Source organism: Panthera tigris, chromosome D2, assembly GCF_018350195.1.
Source record: "Panthera tigris isolate Pti1 chromosome D2, P.tigris_Pti1_mat1.1, whole genome shotgun sequence".
Lineage (NCBI taxonomy): Eukaryota > Metazoa > Chordata > Mammalia > Carnivora > Felidae > Panthera > Panthera tigris.
The window spans coordinates 19,492,872-19,519,016 of NC_056670.1; the positions used below are offsets into that span (position 1 = coordinate 19,492,872).

At 36.6% G+C, this 26,145-nt stretch overlaps 1 protein-coding gene across 4 annotated transcripts in view; it reads left to right on the top strand.

Annotated features, from left to right (window-relative positions):
• The first annotated feature begins 5,167 nt into the window (after positions 1–5,167).
• UBE2D1 (ubiquitin conjugating enzyme E2 D1) overlaps positions 5,168–26,145 on the top strand; it is a 29,012-nt gene continuing 8,034 nt past the window's right edge. For 2 of the 4 annotated variants that reach the window (XM_042960471.1, XM_042960472.1), the window contains exon 1: positions 5,168–5,424. In XM_042960471.1, coding sequence (XP_042816405.1) covers positions 5,401–5,424 — 24 coding nt within the window. In that variant the 5' untranslated portion in view covers positions 5,168–5,400. Of the gene's footprint in view, positions 5,425–23,858; positions 24,953–26,145 lie in introns of all 4 variants that reach the window. The other 2 variants (XM_042960475.1, XM_042960473.1) reach the window with 2 other exon arrangements.

Below are 26,145 nucleotides of genomic sequence, written 5' to 3' on the forward strand. Positions count from 1 at the left end.
ACTCAGCAATGAAAAAGAATGAACTGCTGATCATATAACATGGGAAAACCTCAAAAACATTATGTAAGCTTAAAAATTAAAACAGTAGAGTATGTATTGTATTTTTCTATGCACATGACATTGAAAACCAGACAAAACTAATCTATGGTGATAGAAATCAGAAAAGTGGTTCCCTATGGGACCAGAAGGGGTGTCTAGGGAATTTTCTGAAGTGATAGAAGTGTTTTATGTCTGGATTGTGATGTTGTTATACAGGTATATTCACTTGTCAAAACTCATAAAATTGTACATTTAGATGTATGTGTCTCACTGTGTGTAAATTTTAACTCATTTTTGAAAAGATATTTTTCCATATATTCCTAGAATTCATATTCTACTGAGATAATCAGTCATGAATAAGATAAGTGATATCCCTAAATTGCAAATATGTTGCTTCTGGAATTAAAAGAATAATATAAATATTAATAAAACCACCTCAGTGAATAGAGGTAGAAGAGGATCCCATAAAGCATGTATCATTTGAAATGGATCTTGAAGGTTGTGTAGCAATTTTTCAGGTGAATGGTGGGAGGTCATTCTATGCAGACAGAATGCATTGTGCAAAGGCACATGACATCGACTATAGAGTGTAAGCTAAAGATGGAAAGGAGGGGTTCAAGGACAAATTGCAATGGGCATTTTGGAGTAAGCTGAAGCATTGGGCTTCCATAACACAAACCTGTAGAGGTTTTAAAGCAATGGAATGATATGATTAATGTGTCTTTTAGTAGTATGTAGGATACCCTGGAATAGGAAGAAATGGATGCCCATGTCCTGGACTCTCAATGCCTTTTGAATGAAATTGCTCTGAGCATATCCCCTGCTTGAGTGTGTATTTTAGTTATCTGTCAAATGATGATCAGGACTGTACACTGAATGACCCTAAAGGTTTTCTCTGGGTTTCCCTGCAATGAGCTACCTGCAACTAGTGCTTCTCCATAGTGGTAGCATCTAAACATAGCCTCACTTCTGACATGGTACCCAAATGCTATCAGCTTGGGAGAGCAACTTCCCAAAGTAACTGGTGACCAATTCCAGACTGTTTCTCCCTTATGTACAAGGACACTACCATACTTTCCCTATAAAAAGGAAGAGTAATATGGGGGTAGGATCCCACGTTCTAAAGCACAAAAATGGTTCATCAAAATAGCCCAAATATATCTCTCTGCAGGATGAGATCTTGCTGGTGTGTTTCAGAAGTCTCTTTGTCCAGAAATATTTCAAACTCTACACACCTGATTGGACCAGGGGTAGGTCAACCCATACTTTGTTCACTAGCTGACAATTCATAGCCTAGAGTAACAAGGTGATTTGTATCATTGACATTCTTCCTTTTGGGGCAATGAAATAGGGAGTACTAAAAGGTACTTGACCATTTAGCAGCAGGAGCAGTTTTTGGAAGAGTGTCAAAAAATGAGTGTCAAAAAGTGCAAACCCAAGCCAAGTATAATAGAAGCTAAGAAGGAGCTGAAAAAAGGAGAATGGGCCAATGTGCAGAGAGAATGGAGACCCCAGGAAAGGGAAAGTAAGAGTACTCAGCCTCCATACCTGTCTTAGGGTTTTTTTTTTGGGGGGGGGGGCGAGGTTACATGGAAGAATTCCAAATTAACTTTAAAGTCCCATAAATTATTTCTATCATTTTTCCACTAGCCTATTCCCTTGGACATTTTCTTTTAAGTTACATGAGTAGAATTCTGTTCTTTACTCTTTGTAAGCCTTTAGAATGCTATGGTAGCTATTGTTTTGAGCTTCCTGAAAAGCTTTCCACCACCCTTACCTTGTAGTAAAAGATTCTGATCCCTGGCCACAGGGAAGAAAGGTGGACATGTCAAATAGGCTTTTAGAAATATAAGACTGAAACTGGAGTGAGAGTTTGGGCTGGAAAGAGATCATCTTCATCATATAGATAAAAACAAGGAAGTAATTTTTTTCTATTAGTTTTTATTTTAATTCTAGTTAGTTAACATACAATGTTATCTTAGTTTCAGATGTACAATATAGTGAATCAATACTTCCATATATCACCATATGTTCATGATCACAGGTGCACACCTTAATCCCCATCACCTATTTAACCCATCCCCCTACACACCTCCCCTCTTGTAACTATCAATTTGTTCTCTGTAATTAAGAGTCTGTTTCTTGATTTTTTCCCCTCTCTGTCTTATTTTTCCCTTTGCTTATTTGTTTTGTTTCTTAAATTCTACATGAGTGGAATTATATGGTATTCATTTTCTCTGACTGACTTATTTTGCTTAGCATTATACTCTCTCGCTCCATCCATGTCATTGCAAACGGCAACATTTCATTCTTTTTTATGGCTGAATAATATTCCACTGTGTGTGTGTGTGTGTGTGTGTGTGTGTGTGTGTGTGTGTAATCACCTCTTCTTTATCCATTAATCAATTGATGGATACTTGGGCTGCTTCCATGTCTTGGCTATTGTAAATAATGCTGCTATAAACATAGGGGTGCATGTATCCCTTTGAATTAGTGTTCTTGTAGTCTTTGGGCAAAAATACCCAGTAGTGCAATTAATAGATCATAAGGTAGTTCTATTTTTAACTTTTTGAGGAACCTCCATACTGTTTTCCACAGTGGCTGCACCAGTTTGCAGTGCAAAAGGGTTCCCCTTTCTCTGTATCCTTACCAACATCTGTTGTTTCTTGTTTCTTTGTTGTTTCTTGTATTTTTGATTTTAGCCATCCTGACAGGTATAAGTTGATGCCTCATTATAGTTTGGATTTGCATTTCCCTAATGATGAGTGATGTTGAGCATCTTTTATGTACTGTTGGCCATCTGGATGTTTTCTTTGGAGAAATGTCTGTTCATGTCTTCTGCTCACTTTTAATTGGATTATTTGTGTGTGTGTTGAGTTTTATAACTTCTCTATATATTTGGATACTCTTTATCGAATATGTCATTTGCAAATGCCTTCTCCCATTCTGTATGTTACCTTTTAATTTTGGTGATTGTTTCCTTTGCTGTGCAGAAACTTTTATTTTGATATAGTCTCAATGGTTTATTTTTGCTTTTGTTTCCCTTGCTTCAGGAGACATAACTAGAAAAAAGTTACTACAGCCAATGTCAAAGAGGTTACTGCCTGTGTTCTAGGACTTTTAGGGCTTCATGTCTCACATTTAGGTCTTTCATCCATTTTGAATTTATTTTTGTGTATAGTGTAAAAAAGTGGTCCAGTTTCATTCTTTTGCATGTTGCTATCCAGTTTTCCCAATACCATTTGGTGAAGAGACTGTCATTTTCCCATTGGATATTCTTTCCTGCTTTGTCAAAGATTAATTGACCATATAACTGTGGTTTATTTCTGGATTTTCTATTCTGTACTATTGATCTGTGTGCCTTTTTTTTGTACCAGTACCATACTGTTTTGACTACTATAGCTTCAAGTAATACAACTTGAAGCCCAGAATTGTGCTGCCTCCAGCTTTGCTTTTCTTTTTTAAGTTTGCTTTGGCTATTCAAGTTTTTTTGTTGGTTTCATATAAATTTTAGGATTGTTTGTTCTAGTTCTCTGAAAAAAAATGCTGTTTGTATTTTGATAGGGATTACATTAAATGTACAGATTGCCTTGGATTGCAAAGTAAGGTTTTTGAGTTTATTTTGAGAAAGCAAGAGAGAGAGAGAGACAGAGAGAGGGAGAGAGAAAATTCTAAGAAGGCTCTATGCTGACAGCATAGATGTGGGGCTCGACCTCACAAACCATGAAATCATGACCTGAGCCAAATCAAGAGCCCCACGCTTCACCAAATGAGCCACCCAGGTGCTCCCCTAAGGGAAGTAATTTTTATAGAAAACTTCCAACATATTAGGTACTGGCACATTATATATATCAATACCAATTAATTTTGATACATCCAGGGATGTATTGACAGAGGAGGGAACTGAGGTTTAAAGAGTTTAAAGTGGCTTAGCCACTGTCATGCAATGGGTAGGGGTCAGAGTGATCAGTCTACAAAGCCCATGCCCCTCCATCAACCCTGGGGTGCCTCCCAGTTTATGGGAGTTCAGAAGGTCTATCTTCTAGGAAGATATTAATGATGAGAGCAAGACTTGGAATTCTGGGGCACTCCAGCTCTTGAGAATAGGAGCTAGCCAAAGAAAAGGGAAAGACCCACCATGGTGCTATGGGTGTGGGTGAGTACTTTGAAAAGCAAAAGGGTGTTCAGCCATCAAATGGTTCAAAAACATCAGGAAGGATGAGGAGTGAATTGGATCTGGTAATTAGAAGCTCAAGTGTGACCTTTGTGAAAACCAATTCTGCCGGTGCTGAAAGTAGAAGCCAAGTTTAAAAATTTTTTTTAATGTTTATTTATTATTGAGAAAGAGAGAGAGACAGAGTGAGCATGGGAGGGGCAGAGAGAAAGGGAGACACAGAATCTGAAGTAGGCTCCAGGCTCTAAGCTGTCTGCACAGAGTCGGACCAGGGGCTCCAACTCACAAATCCTCACAAACCTGAGATCATGACCTGAGCTGGAAGTCAGACGCTTAACCGATTTAGTCACCAGGCGCCCCAGTAGAAGCCAGGTTTTAATGAGCACACAAGTTCATAAGAATTGAGGGAGTGAGGAGTGTCAGTAGACCGTATTGAGTATGGGCTGTGACAACAAGGGAAGGAGCCAATAGTGATGGCATACCTCAGAATTTGGAGTTCCAAGGAGGAGCAGGCATGAGGGATTAGCAGTGGATAGAGCAGGATAGAGTGGGCGCCTTTTGAAATAGGAACTAAGGAGGTAAGAAAGGAGTCATAATTGGTAGGTCTGTGCATGTGTGAGAAATTTGGGCAGTTTATACGGTTGAAAGTGAAATCTACAAAAGTAAAAATAAAGGATCAGCTGCAGCACATATTGGAAATCCCTGTAAGTTTACAAATTCCTAATTTGTTATCCCTCTTTTACAGATTGGGTACTTCAGGTTCAGTAACTTGATCAAAATCAAATTGCAAAGACCAACTCATGACTGCGAAGTTCTTAACCTAGGTTGAAGTCAGCAGTAACTCGACCTCGCCAGCGGCCGGCGGCCCGGGACACGGCTGGAACTACACTTCCCAGTGTGCTAGGCTGGGCGGGGCGCGAGCGGGGAGGGCGCAGGCTCCTTCCCAGAAGCAAAAGCGGAAACAAAAGAGTCTCGCCGGCGTCCCCTCCCGCACACTCGCGCACACTCGCGCTCGGGCGCACTCGGAGCAGGCACCGGCTGCCGGAGCGAGTTGGCGAGCAGCGAGCCGGGGACCTGCAGGGTTGATCCAGCCGAGCGGAGAGCGAACAGAGCCCACGACGACCCTACGTCCCCGAACCCTGCAGCCGCCCCCAACCGGCCGGTGTCCCCGCCGCCCTCCCTGACCCATGGCGCTGAAGAGGATTCAGAAAGTGAGTGCGGAGGCCAGGCCTGGAGCGGCGGGGTGCGCTTCGGCTCCCTGTCCACACTCACCCGGGTGATGGTCCCGAAAGACGCGCTGAGAGGGCACGAGATGGGAGGGTGGGCGGGGATCCGGCCAGAGATGCCGGACCGGCCAGAGGGCACTGGATAGGTGAAGTGGGAGCAGGAGCAGGTCCCGGGTGGCCGGAGGTGCTTGGAGGCGGGGGCCCCGCTGCGGGCTCGCGCAGGAGCTGAGCCGGGAGCCCTAGGGTGGAGATCCTTCTCGGGCTTCAGACCTTCCCGAAATCTGCTTCACGGTCACGACTGGATTTTGCCCTATACCGGTCTAGTTTTGGCCCCTGTCATGCTGTTTCCTCCACGCTGTTTCTTAAGCGTGTTCTCTTATGTTCTTGCTTCCCCGGGCTCCGGGAGAGGGCAAGGAAGGTGTGGTGGGCCTGCAGCCTTTCTCCTCGGTACTGTGGGTTTGTTCTTTTTCTCCTCTGCGGTTGGCTCCTGCTCAGATCCCCGAACGGGCTGGAAAAGCCCATTTGGGGCCCAGGAGCCAGAAGAAGCCTCTTTGCCTCTTCTATTTTGGTACCTCTTCTGCTGCCACTTCAGGTCACATAGCTGTAGTGAAAACATAGTTGCTGATACACAGCAAGATGACCTCCTGGCTGTGATTCATCGTGAGTCAAGCCAAACAGGTTTTTTCCCCCTTATGATAAACTTACATGTAAAGTTCGAAACACAAAGAAACTGCCACAGTTTAAGTTGTTTGATGCTTTGACACATGAGTATAGAATGAAGAAGAAATGTGTATGTTCATTCGACAAATATTTATCCATTCCAACTCTGTGTAAGGAATTATCTTCTCTTGCATAATACTGTATTTATTGCTACTGTTTCAGATGTGAACATCCCACAAAATTGGGGTTGGGGCATTTTTTTTTTCTGTTCAATTTTATTTTTTGTTGGGTTATTGGTCTGTTCACTGACACAAGTTTTAAAAAGGTTTTATAGCTACAGTTTATGTGGAGAACACTGAGAATTTATATCTTAAATGGGGAGTGTTTCAGCAAGTTAAGCCAACAACAGACAGCATGCCTTGTAAATAATTTTAGAAGAAATCAGTGCTACAGAAAATTTTTATTAGGTTTTTCAGGCATGAAGTGATAGAGATATATATACATTGTGCTGTCATCTTCTAGTACAGAGGACAGCAACTTTCAGGTCCAGACTTTTTTGTTGTTCAAACACTGAATCTGTAAAATACTGTGTGTGTTTGTGTGTGTGCGCGCGTGCCATTTGAGGGTCTTTTACTATAAAACTAACATCATTAAAACTAATTAACTTTCACTATAAAAGCTAACACTCCACATCTATTGATTAATGTTTTCTGATTTGAAGATAATGCAGTTATACATTCAAAATTATCCTAGTTTTGAAGCCCTAATCAGCATCTTTGCCATGCCTTGTATACTTACAAATGATGATGTAATATTGGCTTACATTTGAATTAAACAACACACATGTTCCAAGGAAGTTTTAAAATTCCATTTCCTCCTTTCCTACTTGTGACAATTCTTCATAAGACTTTGCATATACCATAGCTTTTAAATAATTTAGAATTTGTCCACAGCAAGTAGACAAAGAAAATGGACACTATTTGTGAATACTTTACTGGGCAGTTGTCAGTCACCATGCTGAACCAATGTATTTGGCTTATATTTATAATATGGAATACACCCAAATCATATTTTTAATTTATAACAGAGTTGCCTGGTAAAAAATAAAATCACATAAAATTGATGTTAGGCCTGTAACAAATTGATATTTTGGAGAATAAATTGGGGATCACATAATGTCGCATCTCTATGTGTCAGTCTTTGGCTTTCCTTTTTTGTTATCAGAGAAGTTGACTTGCACAAATCTCCCTTTCCACTAGTCACATGTTCCATTCCCTCAAACTTTAAGGGGTGTTATTTTGTTTGATTTTCCACTTTTCTTACTTTTCACACCTTGATTAGAAACCAGTTCCAGGTAAGGTGTGCTGTTTGCCTTATGAACAGTAACAAAGCCTTTTTTTATATCATCAGTATATAAATTTATATTTGAATCTTGGCATGTTCCAACCAAAGAAGATGAATATTAAAGAAGATGAATATTAACTTTTGGCCTTTCTCTGTAAATGTATGAAAATAACACTATCCAATACCTTCCAGGTCATTGGGTTGTGATTTTCCTTTCCTAAAGTGGCAGACCTTAAAGTTGTGTAGAACTACTGAGAACTCTGCATTTTGGAGTTGAATAGAGGGTAGGGGCAGCTTCAGAATAGCTTTGGAACTGCTTCTAGGGTAGCATATTAGAAATAACTGTGGGACGTTTTCAGACTGTCCCCACTGTTGTAAATGGAAAGATGTTGAATCCCTCAGATAGGCTGGGGTGGAAAGAAGGTTGAGAATTATTATTCAGAGAAGGAACCTGAGGCCAGGAGTGAAGGAATGCTTTGTTTAAGTTAATCTCTGAAGAAGTGACTTGAGAATGTTGAAAAAGTCATGACTTCACATTTCTTTACCTCATGTGAAAAGATTAAAGATGATTGAATTAAAATTGTATGTATATACGAAGCATGTAGATATCAATGCTTAAAATATATTTTTATAGTAAAGTATGCTAAATGACTTAATACTCTTATTTAGACATCCAGTGCCAGTTTTGCATTTCAGCTCATAAATTTACACACCCATGCCCTATTTTTTGATACAGTAGAAGATGTTATCACAGTCACCTAAATCACTAAAGGGAGAAAGTTTGGACAAAGTCTGAGGAAAGATACCTAAGATATATTTGAAAAAAGAGGATAGTTTTTTAGCTGGGCATCTATTATTTTCTAGAATTATTTCTAAGTGTTTCTCTTATCAATACTATGTTTAATCCTTGATAAGCTTTTGTTGGAAATCACTTAAAATTATGAATGTTATATCATAATACTGCATGTTTTGAAAAGCAGAAGAAAAACAGGAGATCCTAATATAGTCATTATTATCATCTTAGTATATTTTTTTCTAGATTTTTTTATTTGATAAATTGAAGTTATGATCATCATACTATCATGATATGATATTATTGCTTTTTTGGTCTTTTGAAAAGTGAAACAAGTTTTGTTTTGCAAATATAGCAACACAGATAACTACTCCTTAGTGTACAGTTCTATCCTCAAAATGGAATATTTGCTTTTTTAATAGTAATTTGACTTAAACTTCTTATGTAAGAAGATTAAAATACAACTTTATAAATGTTTTGAGCTGCTGAATTTTTTTATTTGTACAATTCCACAGTACACTCTTTATATCAGTCTGGGAGATCTTAGGATACTTAAAAAAACAACCAAGCCCTTTGTGGATAGAGCATCAAAGAGAAGAAGATCTGTTTTTTTATTTCTCTCTCTGTGACTTACTAGTCTGTTTCCCTATCCATATAATGATACTGTAGCTAAGTACAACCAGCATGTAATATATAATGATTACTCTGTGATAGATGCTTTTCTAAGTGTTTGACATATATTAATTGATATAACCATTAGTGAATCCAAGAAGTTGAAATAATTATTATCCCTGTTTTGCAGATGATGAAGCAGAGGCACAGAAAGTTGAGTAATGTATTGAGAATCACATATCTAATAAGTGGCAGTGCTAGGGTTCAAAACCAGGCAGTTGGCTTTAGATTCCATGCTATTAACCATTTTAGTACATGGTTTTTCTTATCCAAATGGACTTATATCTATTGTATTTAAATTGATAGACATATAGAGTCAAGTGAGTTTATGGTCATGACTTGCAAACTGGACTATTCTATACATATGTAAAGTGGTATTTAAACCTTGGCATATTTAATCATTTTCACTGATGCATCACACTGTGTTGTGCATTTTAAATCTCTGGTCTCAAGTAACATATGCTGAATCATTTAACATGGTAAATGAGTAATATAACTTTGTTTATTCTTGTTCTATCACTTAAAATTTTTCTCCTCCAAAGGGATTTAGAATAATTGTTTGGAAGTTATAAATATTCTGTCAAAGTATCATTTCATTGTGAAGTTTTCATTTGAGAAAACTATTTATGAACTGATACAGCTGTTTAGTCCCTCTAGTGGCTTTGAGTAGCAGTCGACTGTTCAGATGACACAAATATGTTAGGGGAAGACTTGCAGATTACAAGATTAGGTCTAGGACTCCAGATTCTTTCAGTAAAGAAGGATACAACTTTGGGGCACCAGGTGGCTCAGTCTGTTAAGCATCCACTTTGGCTCAGGTCATGATCTCACAGTTCGTGGGTTTGAACTCCACGTCAGGGTCTGAGCTAGAAGCTCAGAGCCTGGAGCGTGCTTTGGATTGTCTCCCTCTCTCTGCCCCTCCCCCACTCATGTTCTGTCTCTGTCTCTCAAAAATAAATAAACGTTAAAAAAAAGAAGGATATAACTTTAACAAAAATTTTAGAAAGGAAGAACACAGTATTTATGCTTCTTGGTAGATGAAGTGGTTTTCCTTGAGATGAAAGGAAGAAAGTGTTCTTTTTCTAAAAAGCCACAATGTCAGTTTTTTTGGCTTCTAAATCTTTGCAATTAAGCTCACTCTTCCTTTTACCCTGGGTATCATGTATTTTTCTTTCTTAATCACAACAAAAGTGTAAAAAAACAAGATAACCTATTACAGGTAAAGAGTTCTGAGGTCCTTCTCTGTGGAAATAAATAGCATAGATCTAAATGAAGCTGTTTATGCCTATTTTAGGAAGCCAAACACATATTATAAAAACCAAGTTAGCAGGATGTGGGATTGCCCCCACTAAAGCAGAGTAGCATCCTTACATGCTTTAGTTCCCTGAAATACACATAGAAAGCATATTTAATGAGTGCTACTAATCAAAATAATAAGCCTGATACTTTCCATCAAACTGAATTAATGGTTGTCTATAATGTATTAGCTCTCCTGTCTTCCCACCTTCTTTTTAACAGTGGGTGAACTGATATTACATTAATTAAAAACAGGTATTGAGATACTTGTCCTGTCTCCTTTTAACCTTGTGATGCTGGAATAAAAGATGCTAGAATATACAATCCAGATTTTCAGGGAATTGGAGGGATCCTCAGGCTACCTCAGAACATCTGTCTGAAGGCAAAACAGGTTCTGTTTCTAGCCACTCTTGGTCAAGATGGCCTCTGAAAAGCTGAACTTTTTCTGCATTTAATTGGTTCTGGGATGAATTTGAAGGTTCTGTTAAACACATTACACAGTATTAGAGGCTACTATGTTCTGCAGTTGTCCTTTGTATGGGGAGGAAGCTACCATCCTGAAGCTTAGTTTAGTGCTACCCATCGTGTTTCTGGATGTTTCCTCCACTGCTCTCTATTCCTATTATTCTGTTTTTTGTTTTGTTTTGTTTTGTTTTGTTTTGTTTTGTTTTGTTTTGTGGCTCTTTCTCTTCAGTGTACCACATTGCTTATTAGATGCCTAGTATCGTTTTGGATTTATGAAAACCTTTCCAACAGGGATAAGGTTGGTGTGTTGCTTCCTTCACTTTAAACTTACTTAGTAGTGCAAACAATCTGACGATTCTCAGTGCAAATGACTACCCTCCTTATGTGAGCGGAGTCTGGATTTTGTTTAGACGGAACCAAAAAGACCTGATGGCCTGTGCTCATTGTTCTTCTCTAAACCAGTAAAATTCTGGCCTGTGTTTTTGCTTCCCCTAAATTTTGATGTGTTGTATTTTCATTTAGTTAAAAATATTTCCTAATTTCCCTTTTGATTCTTCAACCCTTGAGTTATTTAGAAGTATATTATTTATTCTCCCAATACTTGTGATTTTACAGATAGTTTTCTTCTCTTTTCGGTCTTTTTTTTTTTTTATGTTTATTATTGAGAGAAACAGAGCCTGCATGGGAGGGGCAGACAGAGACGGGGACGGAGGATCTGAAGTGGGCTTCCCTCTGACAGCAGAGCCCAAGGTGGGGCTCAGAATGACAAACTGCCAGGAGCTGACCTGAGCCGAAGTCAGACCCTTAACCTACTGAGCCACCCAGGCGCCCCCAGATAGCTTTCTGTTATTGATTCTGAGTTAATTCCATTATGAACAAAGAAATTGTTATTTGACTCCTTTTCAATATTTGGGATTTGTTTTATGGCCCAGTGTATGGTCTGTACTTTATCCTTCCATAATAGTGATGCCCTTCAGATGCCCAACATAGCTTTTGAATGAAAATATTTAATGAATTCCAGACTTCATTTTGCCAGTTTCTGGTTGGTGTCTGTGGAGCCTAGGTTATTTCTAAGGAATGAATGCCAAACCTTCCCGATGTCTTCTTGCACTTTTATGAGCTTCCAGAACAGGAGTGATGAAACCAATTTAGTGGGTCATAAACATCATTTTAAAAAATGGAATAGAAAATGGAATATTAATGCTTTAGGTATAGTAAGAGTGGTAGTGTTTCATGAAACTTTTTTTTTTTAATTATATATTTGTGCCTGTGCCCTGTGCCTGTGTGTATGTGTGCTAGGTTGTACTATATGTATCATATTTTTCTTGTTATGAATTGCTGTAAGAAAAGTATGAAAAACATTGTTCAATAGCATAAGATCCTTAGGTAAAATTAGTATTATCAGAAATATGTGCCACACATTCGTATGTGTGTATATATAGAGAGAGCAAATGGACATACATACACATAGAAACACATATACACATATATATATGTATATATATATTCACATATACAGTATAAAGTACTGTAGCCTTGGAAACCGTTCTATTTGCTACAAACTGCCAATGCTCATTGTTTTCTACTAAAAGTTGTAGCATTTGTGATATATAACCACAGTATTCAAGAATACTGTGATACTTGTGATTACTGTGATACTAAGATTAATTGATTTATTATGCAAATACTTATTAAGTGCCTGCTGTATAACAGTTATTTGGGATAGAACTGTAAGAAGTGATACATAATAAATATTTGACAAATATTGAAAGATATGTTGGTCTTTTAAGTAGTTTTTAAGAAATAGGCTGCTAGCTTTTTATTCTTTCATTTTTTTTCTCTTTTTTTCCTGAAGCACCTTTCTTTGTTACTATGAAGTAAATAGTAACTTTTAATAATGTAGCATTGAAAATGCTCTATGTTGCATGTTACATTATGTGTTAGAATTGTATTATGCATTTTGAAAAGTTGTCTGTAATTTTCTATCATGTTTTTCTTGCCTCTCAGAGTATCTTTAAACAAAAACACTCCTCAAAGCTTATGGAGTAGTGTTCATTTCTAACCTTTTGTAAAATTAGAGTTCCTGGGAAAAGAAAAAGAATCCCTTTTCATTTCCTCACTTGTCACACTTTTGTGTTTCTTGAGTATGGCTGAAACTGTACAAATGACCTTAATTCAAGTACCAGAGTATTGTTGACTCCAATATTGATTGAGAATAATGGGCTGTAGTTACTGTAGCCTTGAGGTGAGTATTGTTTCAGGGTGGGAGAGTGCTGGAGTGGAAATCAGATGGTCTGAGCCTTTGTTCTAACTTTGGCTTTATGACCTTGGCCAAGATACTCATAGTCTTTATTTTCTTTATCTAGAAATGATGCATTGAACTAGATCGTTTCCGTGGTCCTTTCTGATTTATAATGAGTCTTTTAAGATGTCTTACTCTTTGATTAAAAAGCAGTTATTTGTGATGCAAATAAGATATATTTCTGTTTTTGTACCAGTATCACATAACAAGCTTTTCTAATTCCATTTAGCTTCCATCTGTTTCACAGGTATCTTTAAAGTATAGAGATCGTTTTATCCACATATTTAGAAAACTGCCTTATACAGCTACCTTCCATGTAGTAGATTTTTTTGGATTCTAGTTAATGCATTTATGGAGTACCTTCTGTATATAAGGCATATACAAAATGAAATAAGGAGATACATGGAAAAGTGATGTATAGCTAGCATGAACCTAAGAAATTTAAAACTATTAATAGTGAGAAAGATACCATAATTATTGGGTAGACTTATGAAAGTACAATAAGGAAAATGTAACATATTTGAACAGAAAGAGAGTTGAAGGTTGGAGAGACCAAATTTATTTAGGGAAGATCAGGAAAAATATTATGCAGATGGAATTAGATATAGGTTTGGAAGAATGGGTAGCATTTTTAAAGATGAGGTTCATAAAGAAAGCTACAGAAATGAAAGCACCAGAAAGTACTTGTCTTGTTTAGGAAGGAACAGATAATCCTGCCTTTGGGAAGCATTTGGGGAATAGTAGACATGCAAGTTCATACAGTGGAGGGCCTTGAAGACTCATCATGAGAAATGTGTACTTAATGCTTCAAATTTGGGAAAGTTTGGGAAGCCATTGAAGTTTTTTTGAGTAAGGAAGTAACATTCTTAATCATATTCTTAGGTATCCATTCTTGCCCTCATAGAACATAGGATTGTTTACCATTTGTAATTACAAATCTGATGAATGTCATAGTATAGAGTTCTCTGGGAATATAGCAGGGACCCTTTGAAGTGTTCAAGCAAAACCTTAAAAAAATGTGTTTAAGATGAGACTTTAAAGGTAAAAGGAAAGTAGGTAAAGTGAATGAGTGTGTGTGTGGTGGGGAGGTGCTTAGGAGTCTTCTATCTAAAAGGAAACAAGGGACAAAATAGCATTTGGGGACTTTAAAGTTATGATTGGTATGGAGAGCATTGGGGGAAAATGGTTGCAGAGAGAAGGAGTCAGATGCTAGAAGGCCTGGTAATAAGCCATTTTAAGGATTTATAAATTTTATGTTAAAGCTAATGAAAAATATTGAAAGGGTTCAACTTGGTACTTTGAGAAGATGATTTTAACTACAGTGTCTTGGTAGAGAAATAGGACAAGTCAGTTAACCCACTACACTTGTTTAAGTGAGATCCAAAGAGGGTCTGACCTAGGATGGTGGCAGAAGACATTTGGAAAGAGGGTTATATGAGAAACCCTGGCCTTTTTGAGTTGGTCTGACCCACCCATGCCTACTTGGCCTTTCAGATCAGATCTCTAAGGCTCGGTGGTCAAGGCAGTCTCTTCAGACCCCTACTACCCAATCTGTTCTCAGATACTTTAATAGTGTCTCCCTGATTTGAACCTTTGGCTTCTTATGCTGAAATGTCTCATCTTGCTCTTCTCAGACTTTTTTTGTCCATTGGACCTCAGTTTTTTATATTCCCTTTCAGTGGGAGGGATTTGGACTGAAGGAGAATCTGAACAACTTGTACTGATTAATATGAGGGATGGGAGAGTGGGGTGGGATATGATGAAGGAATCAGATGGTGATTCTAAAGTTTAGAGTTTGGATTACTGGAAAAAGTATATTTTTATCATAATACTTCATAAAGAAGACTGAAATACAGTTTTTACTGGGATATCCTAGATTTATCTGAGATGCATTTTTATTTATGTAATTCCTGTGATGGAAATATATGTAAAGGAGGTGACTGGGAGTCTTCTCTTTAAGAGGAAGCTATGTTTTAAACTACAGGCAAGATAATATCGTGGGAAATTGAAAGTCATTATGACTGCTGTAGAAATCACTGGGAAAAAGTGGTTGCAGATCTGAGATATTGGGTAGATGATGTCCCTAATCTTGACCTCAAACATTTATTCCAAATTATGCTCTTTATTACTCTGGTTCAATAAATACTATCTTGATGTAACAAAGTCAGTAGCATAACTGCTTTCTTCATCTTTTTTTGTGCAGAATTTGGCTGCATTATTATTATTGATTGATTGACTGATTTTTTAATAAATAGCCTTTACCAGATATATCTGATCCAGAGACAGTGAAGCAGCTAGGACCATTGTGTTGAAATGAGTAGTTCCTATGACTTAATCAATTGGATGCCATCAGCGTTTTGAAGTCTTCCAGGAAAAATCTGCATGGTTAATAATAAAGCTGTTCTTTAATTCAAGAGTTTAAGGAGGTTCTGTATATGGAGACCTTTCTGACAATTGTTTGATATCTCTATTGAAATGGCTCTAGTCAGCTGGATAAGGAGACCAGAGTCTGAACTGTAAGCCTGTGAATGTTTATTTACAGACAAATCAAATATAGCTCATATATCCCTTTAGAGACAACATCAAAAATACAATGTGGTAAGAATCACTGTCTTGTTTTAGGAGTTTTCAGGTAAAGATAGTTGTGTCACATGAATTAATTGCCTGTTGAGCCAGGGTTTATGAAATAATGTTTTCATATGCTTTGGGTTCAGTAATTTAGATTTTGGACTGTAAATCAGTCCCTATGAACAGGCTGTGCATTAATGTCCTTTATACACATCCAGTGGGGTATATATTGTATCTATTACAGAGATTTAGACCTTCTGAACATTGAAGCTAGAGAACAACCAAGCTTTTTCAGTCTGGTCAGCATAATTTTTTAGAGAATATTTACTGCATAGTGTCATATTAAGTTTGATGGTAAATAAATAAGGCAGCTCTGACTTGTTAGCTTTCATTCTCCACTGTTCAGGTTGGACTGTTAGCCTTCTGGGAACTGAGAGATTAATGCAAGCCTCTCTTCTCTTAGATTCCCTTCTTTGTTTCCTTTTATTTGTTTACTTTCTTTGAATTAGGCTGCCTCATCTACTTTTAAATTTTTAAATTCCCTAGAGGCAGGGACTGTGTCTAGGTTGGTTTTATGGAGAACACTCAGCATATTGTGGGGGTGTTATAAACATGCCATCTGTATCAATTTAAAATTCAGTTTCAGACCTCTTAGTACTTTCCTTTGTGTCTACTTGGTTATAGAAATCTGAACTGGAATAGAGGTGCTTAGCCATGTAAGTCTATATAAATCCATTAAGTACACATTTTTGTGGACGTATAATGCTTCTATAGTTCCAGTCAAAATCTGCCTTTCATATACAATATCTTATATTTTTATCTTTAAATTTAGATACCCCAATTAGTTTTTTTATTTGAATGTTAATCACATTGGAATAGAAAATTGCTTCACTGACAGATTACTTTTGTCTGGAGCATCTTTCACCAGTTTGATGGTATTTATTGCCTGATCTGTGTTTAGGTATAAGGTTAGTTTGTTTTAAGCTTACTTTGTCTCAAAGGAGAAGAAGGAAATTGGATCAACTATGTATTTCAATTTTAGATTTTAAAAGTCACTGGAAATGAAATTGGAAGATACACCCATACATTAGACACACACACACACACACACACACACGCACACACCACATAGTGTGTTGACTATAATGAATTTCTTTTCATATATGGATTCATAACTAGTCTCATTGTTTGATAGACATCTGTTAACATTAGAAGATTTCTACATATTTCTGTTAGGTATATACCTGACAGTAAACTTGGTGGGTCATTAAGTATTCCTGTGTTTACCTTTGGTAGTTAATGTCAAACTTTGCCTCATTCACCAGCAGCATGAGAGTTCCAGTTGCCTACCATCTTTGCCAACACTTAAATTTTTTCTGGCTTTTTCACTTTAACTATTCTGCTGGGTTTGTGGTGGCATCACATTTTGGTTTTAATTACATTTTTCGTTGATGCCTAATGAAGCCAGGCCCCTTCTCATATATGTATTGGCTGTTTGGATTGTCTTGTCTTGTCTTGTCTTTTCCTTTCCTTTTCTCTTCTCTTTTTTCTTCCTTCCTTCCTCCCTCCTTTCCTCTTTCTTTCTTTCTTTCTTTCTTTCTTTCTTTCTTTCTTTCACAGTCTCTTTTATAAAGTGCCTATTCGAATCTGTCTTTTAAAAATTGATCTGTAGATAAAGATTTTATGTATTCTGGATGTGGTTCTTTTGTCAGATATGTATATTACAAATATTTTCTTCTGTTTGATGGTTTGCTTGCCCTGTAATACTTTTAATGTGTCTTTCGATGAACAAATGTTCTTGATTTTAGTCCAGTCCAAATTTTTTATTTTTTCCCTTATGGGTAGTGCTCTTTGTTTGTGTCCTGCTTAAGAAGTTTCTGTCTCCTCCAAGGTCATGAAGACATTTTATGTTTCCTTTTAAAAGCATTATTTTATCTTTTAAATGTAAACCTATGATCTATTTAGAATCCATAGAACCATATCCAAAGATATGGTTTGAAGTGGGAGAGGTCAAGGTTTATTTTTTTCCCATATGGATACCTAGATGACCATCTATTGAAAAAATTTTTCTTTTCCTCCACTAGAATCCTGCTGACTTCACTTTTAATTTTTGAAGGCTAGGTTTGCCATTGTTTTCTTTCCATTTGAAATACATTGATAAATAACGTAAATACTCATGGTCCCACTCATATGTCAGACACCATCACTTTTGCTTCTACATCAAAAGTGCTATTTGTTTATCAGAAATAGTGATAATATCCTAAGTTGGGTTTAAAGGATATATTGTCCATTTCTTTCATGTGCAACTCTCTGCAGTTAAACTTTATAGAGCCCTAGGGAGATACCACCCCATTAAAGTGTGTGAAAGATACCCCCTGGATTTGGCTTATGCCCTGTGTGGCAAAATGAGGCAGCCCTAACTGCTACTTGTAATAACTGGCTAATACAAAAACAAAATACATTAAGTTTTCTGTGCTGTAGCAATCCACCTTTTGCAAATAAGGGTTATTTTTATTTAAGTATAGTATTGTAGTGTGCCACAGGTTTAAAGGGGTAGAGTAGGAGATAGTCTTTGAGGTAGTATATGTGGCTTTCCCGAATTTACTAGATCATATAACCTTATTTATTAATGTTTCATACTTGTACTTATTTTTTATTTAAAAGGTAGTTAGTGTCAGTCCAGATATTCTATGCCAGTTCCTTACTAGATCACACTTCTGTCCTAGGAAGAAACTTTCTAAGATCCTTAGAATGTTCTAAACTTGAGTAGACACATTCAGAAGATGACTCTTGAGGTGTATGGCTACTCTTAAATGTATTTGCTTGGAGACAGAACCATTTTTAAGTTTCTAAGAATCTAGAGGCCCTCTTTACTATAGCTTTTAAACTGTGTCTTATGAAGTTATTTTTTTCCACAAGTCAGTTCTCCTTGAATTTCATGCCTCAGTTTAATCATCAACAAATATGCCTGACTGGTGACTTAGGAGGATTTTTATTAGCATCATAACCTGATATCATTAAGTCTTTAAAACATTGAGAGGGTAAAGGTGGGATAATAGTATAAAAACAGAATCATAATCCCTATTAGATAGGATGTGGAACTGCTTAATAAACGTTTGCTATAATTAGTCCACTGGTTAAATTAATCATGGGACAAAAAACAACAAAAACAAAAAACTCTGTCATTGCCACAAACTGCGACCCTATCCCTGGGCAGCTCTGTCACCAAGGATTGCCAGTGGTTGGAAGATACCCTACTTTGAGCCTGGTCAACTCAGCACAAACCCCTAACTCCTGTCAGAAAAGCAACCAAAAGCTGTATCCTGACATTAGGTCAGCAGCATCCTAAATAAACAATAAGGATGGAATATTTAGAGTTATGAGGTCTTCTAAACCAGAAAAAAAAAACAAAAATTACTAATAAGAATTTTGTGTGGCTTTGGCTATTTTACTAGAATATCATACATTCTGTAAATTGAAAATAGTTGCAGCAGTAGCAAGATTTTTAATACTTTAATGATTAATATTCTTTTGAGATTCATTTTTAGGTATGATTATATGTTACTTAAAAGGCCACCTCGGTGTTTTTAAGTGAACTGCACTCTTCTCTCTTAACACCTGTTATTACAATACTCTTTTTATTATATGTAGTCTACATGGCTACCTAAGGGAATAATTGATTCTGATTCTGTTGCCAAGTCTAATTATTTGCATTTCTTTAATGTTTTTATTTATTTTTGAGAAAGAGAGACACAGAGAGACAGATCATGAGCGGGGGAGGGGCAGAGAGTGAGCAAGACTCAGAATCTGAAACAAGCTCCAGGCTCCAAGCTGTCAGCACAGAGCATGATGCAGGGCTCCAACTGGAGATGAGATCATGAATGGAGCCAAAGTTGGACGCTTAACTGACTGAGCCACCCAAGCACCCTAATCATTTGTATTTCTAAAAGATTTAAATTTGAGTTGTCTATTCCCTGCTGATCATGTTTTTCCTTAAATTTTATTGGTTAGCTGAAATCATATCACACACCCTATATGAAAGGCATTGTGCTAAGGGTTATGGAGGAATCCATCAATAAAATGCACTAAAACCCTAGTTTAAAAAAAAAAAAACATTCTGGTAGAAGAGGAAAAGGAGGGAAGAAATAAGTTCTTATTATTATACATGCCAAATATTTAGGTACTTTTGCATTTTCATTCACTTTTCAATATAGTTCTTCAGGGTTACCAGTGATGTCCCCAGATGAGGCACTTGATACTCAAAGAGGTTAAGTTGCCCAGAGTCACACAGCTAGTAAAGGTTAGTGCAAGGCCAGATTTCATCCAAGTCTGACCCCAAAACTTGTGGTCAGTGACTGTTGAGAAGATGGCCACTATTAAGGAGAATGGGTAAATTTTGGGCATAGGGAAACAGAAAGAAGATTATTTTAGGAGAAAGAAAATTGTGAAGGCCAGAAAATTTAGCCTTATTACAACCAAGTAATCAGGTGAAACCTGACTAGATGCTCTCAAACTTTTGGTTCTTAGGACCTCCTTGTATGAAAAGCACTGAGGGCTTCAAAGAGCTTTTTTGTTTGTATGGGTTATATCTATTAATATTTACCATATGAGAAACAAAAACAAATTTTTTTTTTTTTAAGAGCTTACACATATGTTTATTTAAGATTCTCAATATTCATACCAAAGAGATGTGGAGGAAAACTAAAATAAAGTAGAATATTATGAAAACCAAAACAATATAATGTAATTTTTAAGATATTTCTCGATTTTTATACCCATGGTTTTCTTTTTTTTTTTTTTTTTTTAATATATGAAATTTACTGTCAAATTGGTTTCCATACAACACCCAGTGCTCATCCCAAAAGGTGCCCTCCTCAATACCCATCACCCACCCTGCCCTCCCTCCCACCCCCCATCAACCCTCAGTTTGTTCTCAGTTTTTAACAGTCTCTAATGCTAACAAAAACAAATTTAAAAATAGTAATTTAGAAATAACAAAACCATTACATATTAACATCAAGTAACATTTTTATTAAAAATAACTTTTCCAGGGGCACCTGGGTGGGTCAGTTGGTTAAGCATCCAACTCTTGACTTTGGCTCAGGTCATGATCTAACGGTTCATGAGTTTGAGCCCCACATTGGAGCTGCACTGTCAGTGCAGAGCCCGCTTAGGATTCGGTCTCTGTCTTTCTCTCTGCCCCACCCCCGCTTGTGCTCTCTCTCTCTCTCAAAATAAATAAGAATTAAAAAAATCAAAATCTAAGAATTAGATGATAGTTGAATCCTCATATCTGCTTAGGAATTCAGTCTGTTACAATATCACATGCCATATAACTGGAAAACTCCACTGTATACTCATGAGATATTGAGAGTGAAAAAAGGTAAATAACATGTTAGTTTTATCATGAAATTAATGCTGTCTGCATAGACCTCCTGAAGGTGTTTTAGAAAACCCATGGGACTTCTTTGGAGTATTATTGGGCAAGCTTGTGAAAGAGAACCCAATTGAGTATGTAGGGTTGAGTTCATTGGTTAAGTTTGGTTTTAGTAAACAATGTGGGAGCCACTGAAATTTTCTAAGGGAAGATGAAATAGAGCTGTGCTTTTAGAAGATTATTCTACACATAATGCATAGATTTGAGAAGCAATTGTAGTTGTACTATAATTGGTTGTTGAGGTAACTGTGATAAGCAGTGTAACAGATATTGAGAATATATTGTACTCTTCATCTGACTATACATGAAGGACAAGAGAAAGAGTCAAAATGATGCTGAGATTTTTGAGCCTTGTGACTGGGAGACTAATACTCTATTAGTAGATCTAGGAAACACAGGAGAAGAAGTAAGCTTGAGAAGGAAAGTAGTGGATTAAGTTTTAGAAAAATGTACAAAATCTACAAAAAAAATGTTTTACGTTATTATTACGTTGAAATAAATTTAGTCTTAGAGAAAAGTTACAAAAAATGATACAAAAAATTCATATGTATCCTTCACCTATTTTTCCCTAATATCTACAACTTACATAACCATAGTACATCTATCAAAATGAAGAAAGTAACATTAAGTACAATACTATAAACTAAACTCCTGACCTAACTCAGATTTCACCAGTTTTTCTACTGTTCTTTTCCTATTTGAGGATCCATTCTGGGACCCCACACTGAATTTATTTGTTATGTCTCCTTAGTACATATATTGTACATGTACTAAGATATGTACTAAGATAGTTCCTCGGTTTTCCTCTTATAAAAATTATTTAGTGAAAAGAGAAGATGTTTATTATAAGTGTAGTGGAAAAAAGTGTCTTTTCATCTTTTTAAAAATGCCTAAGAACCTGAGTAAAATTTCACTATTTTTTCTTTAAAAAGTTACAAAAGTGGGCGCCTGGGTGGCTCAGCCAGTTAAGCGTCCGACTTCGACTCAGGTCATGATCTTGCAGTTTGTGAGTTCAAGCCCCGGGTTGGGCTCTGTGCTGACAGCTCAGAGCCTGGAGCCTGCTTTGGATTCTGTGCCCCTCCCTCTCTCTCTGCCCCTCCCCTGCTCTCAGTCTGTCTCTCTGTCTCTCAAAAATAAATAATAAAAATATTTTTAAAAAATAAATGGTTTTAAATGCTTTGTCTTTGAGACCTTTTACCTTTAGTCAGTGTGAGGTAAAAGCATGGCCATGAGGAGGCCTAGGCAAGGGATTAAAATGAAGCAGTTATTTGGAGACTACCTATAGTGTACATCCTAGATTTCGAGGTACTTGGTGGAATAGGAAGAAGTGTTCAGGAAGTCAGAGCCAGGGTCGGGTTGTGAACTGTATTTTAGAGTGGCTTCCATGAGCAGTAAGAAATGTGAAGTTAGGTTTTGGCTCTTACATGAGGATCTTATGGACTTGAGCAATTTGTATAATTCAGTGATGATTCTTAAAGAGACAGTGGAGAGAGGAGCAAAGGAAGAGATTACTAATCCTAGAATTTCCTTTTGAAATAACATAAGAATCACTAAATTATTTTTAATAGAAAATTTATGTGGCTGTGATGATAGAAGTAGATAAGTAAGAATGCCAATTAAATCAGAAAAACTATAAATCAATAATAAGACAGTTTTTGAAAAACTTGGAGTAAACTAAATCAGAAGAGACAATTTAACAAGGATCAGTGGTTCTTGTTTTGTGTGTGTGTGTGTGTGTGTGTGTGTGTGTGTGTGTGTCCTATCTTAAAAGTACACTGGCTGCTGAATAGACTAAGAACAAAAGGGTGGGGTTTTGGTTTCTTTGGTTTTAGTTTTTGTTATATATTTCACCCCCTTAGCAAGTCTCAGAATTCCTCATTTTTCTTTATTCAGTTTTGGAATCTGTAGTTTTCTGGGTGAGGGAGAGTATATTTTGAGCCTTTTGTTTTCTGTTGGTTCTGTCTGTAGCTAGACAAAATAGTTTCATTTATATATTTCCAAATATATCAGGGCATATTTCTAGAGATGTGGTTTAAGAAAGGTATAGAACCTTAGATATTTAGACACCTAAAAAGTCTAGGATGTGTTAGTCTCCTCACCTAAGCATTAGTGTCATTATTAGTAACTAATGATCAATCTCACTGTTAAGAATGTTTGATGTACTGTTAGCTGCTTCTTTCCTATAATAAGTGAGCTTTAAATAGACAACTTAAGAACGTAACCTTTACAGTTCAGTTGTGAGATTTTCTCTCTTGTCCTGAGCTCTAACTGCTCCTAACAGGAGGTGGAATCAGGGCACAAAAATATAAAAACAAGATAACCTTTATTTTTCTATAATATGTTAAGGAGATTTGAAGAACAGTTTAACATTTAAAATTTGAACATGATTCAAGGCTATTAAAAATAAAATTAATATGGAGTTGTTAGTATACAAAATAAATTTATGTATTTATATATATTTGATATATTCACACATACAATAGTTCTGTAAAAGCTGTATGGAAGTTATTTATAACTTCCAGTTTTTTAACTATGGAAACTCATTTTCTAAATAACTAGTTTTGTAGTTAAGATAAGGGCAAACTAGTCCTATTTATCCATTTACACTAATGTTTAGAAAACTCAACGTGATTAATATTTTCAGAAGTAATCTCCTAAAAGCCCAGATTAGAAAACTATTAAATAAAGCACAGTCATCTAAAATGGATCTTGACTTGGGAACACCCCTCCCCCAGTCATTTAAACTGTTCAATAATTGCATTCTGCTACTAGAGAATTGGACAGTTATCCATTCCATATTAACGTAACATTTACTTGAATGCTTACTACATGTCAGGGATTGCTGTACATTTCACATGTATCATTTCTCTTGTTTGTTATAGAAACTATGGATAAAGGTACAAATGCCACTTTACATTGAAGAAAACTAAGGTTTAGAGAGGAAAAAAAAATGTTTTGCCCAAGATCATATGGCAAGTGAGTAATGGCACCTGGACTTGAAGTTCCAAGCCTTGCTTTTTGACCATTTTTGCTAAGTCAAAGACTGAAATCTTCCTCTTTATTGTTCAACTATACCTGGAGCAAAGAAGCTGCTAACTGTGTTAAATTCTTATCAGGAAGAAGAATATAGCACCAGCTGTGAAGATAACAGCAACAAAAACAAAATGAAAGTACCAAGATATACTGGAGAAGATTTGGAAGAAGGAGACCAGAGTTTGCATTTGGCTCAGTTTTAAGCTCATATGTCACTTTCTTAGGAAGGCCTTTCCTACCACATCCTCTTCCATATTTGTCTGTTAGAACACTGAACTCATTGCTGTAATTATACAGTGATTCTAAGGTGCACATATTTTTCATTGTAGCATGTCTAAAATCTGGATTCATCTTATAATTGATGGTATCTTAATTGGTAGCATTTCTTCTTAATTGTTGGTACAGAAAATAAGGATGTAATTTATGTTCGATGGCATCTTAGATTTGATGAAACTCAGTATTTAAATGTGTTCCCATGGAAAGGTTTATATCATTCCAACAGTTTTAAGTACCAGGTAGAGACAACGATTTTCCAGTTTCTAACCTAGTTCTCTTTTAAAGTCCAGATCTGCATGCATGATTAACTGAATCTCCCTTTGATACCACAGGGATCCCTGTTTCAATATGTGTACTTTCCAAACAAACTTTGTCTTTTAGTATTCCATCTCAGTAATGGAATCTACATTTGTGAAGCTAAAAAGCTAGAAGTTTGCCAGGTTTTGAATCCTACTTCTACCCTATACTAGTTATAAAGAGACACAGTGAAACGTTTGCCTTTATTCTTCACCTGTAAAATGGGTACCATAATAACACCTACCCCCTGAAGTGGTTAGGACAATAAAACATGGAGTACATGTTAGCTGCCACTAATCTTCATGATAAATATCTGTGACCTCTCTCCTTAACTCTATACATGTAATTTCATCATGAAACCCTGTGAGAGGTAAGCTCTTCAAAACATCTCATTTCTATCCACTTTTATCTCATTGCTACTTCTCCACCCCAAGCCCTCATTTTTCTCACCTATACTAATAGCTTCTCCTCTTTTGCATCTCTAATCTGTTCTATACAAAGACCAGTCAGCCATCTTTCAAATCAGGTCATGCAGCTTCTTAAAACCCCCAATCCTTGGTATGATGTGTATTGTTCTCAGTTGTCTGCCTGGCCTACATTTTCAGCCTCATCTTTTGCCACTCTACCTCACAGTGTCACTCATTTCTCCCAAAACAAATTCCCATTCATCCTTATTTTTCAACTTAGATGCCACTTCCTCAAAGACATTCTGATCTTCCAAACTTGAAGTGGGTACTTCAGTCCTAATGTATAATCTTTTATATTGAATTTATACCTTTCAAATTTGGGGTGAAGGTAAGGAAGTTAAATGATTTCTCCAAGGCTTGTGATGCTAGTTATGGCAGAACTAGAATGTCAACCCAGGACTGGCCAACTGTCATTTCCATGATCCTTCATTTGCTTCCTTGAGAGCAGAAAAGAGCATATGAATCAATGTGCCAGGCTTTCAAATATGGCCTGACTTCTCTCCTTTCTTTCCATTTAATCTTCAGGTTGTTCTTTCAATATCCATTTGGCTGTCAGCCATCACTCCCAAAGTAGATTGTAAACCTACTGAAGTCGTTCTTCATATATTCTTATAGTATAGGTGCTTTTTTTTTTTTTTTTTTACATGAGAGAGCATTTGCATGAGCAAGGGAGGGGCAGAGAGCGAATCCCAAGCAGGGATGGGGCTCAATCTCATGACCATGAGATCATGACCTGAGCTGGTATCAAGAGTTGAATGCTTAACAGACTGAGTTACCAAGACACCTCTATAGCATTCTTATATATCTAGCACTTACATAAATTACTTTGCGTACAGTAGATACTCATAAATATTTTTGCCTTAGGAATATTAGAGAAAAACTATTGTAATCAATTTAATTTTTTCAAGGTTTGGAGCTATCTCACGAAGGAATTTCATACCTCCCATCCTCTTCTACCAATCAGTAACAGTACATTGGCTGTTTCATATTTTGAATAGAACTGCCTAAAATTATTTTGAAGTAATTTGTGTCTATTCTATACAAAGACAATAGTTTGTGTCTTCATGAATTATTATGATTGTGTCACTGGAAAAAC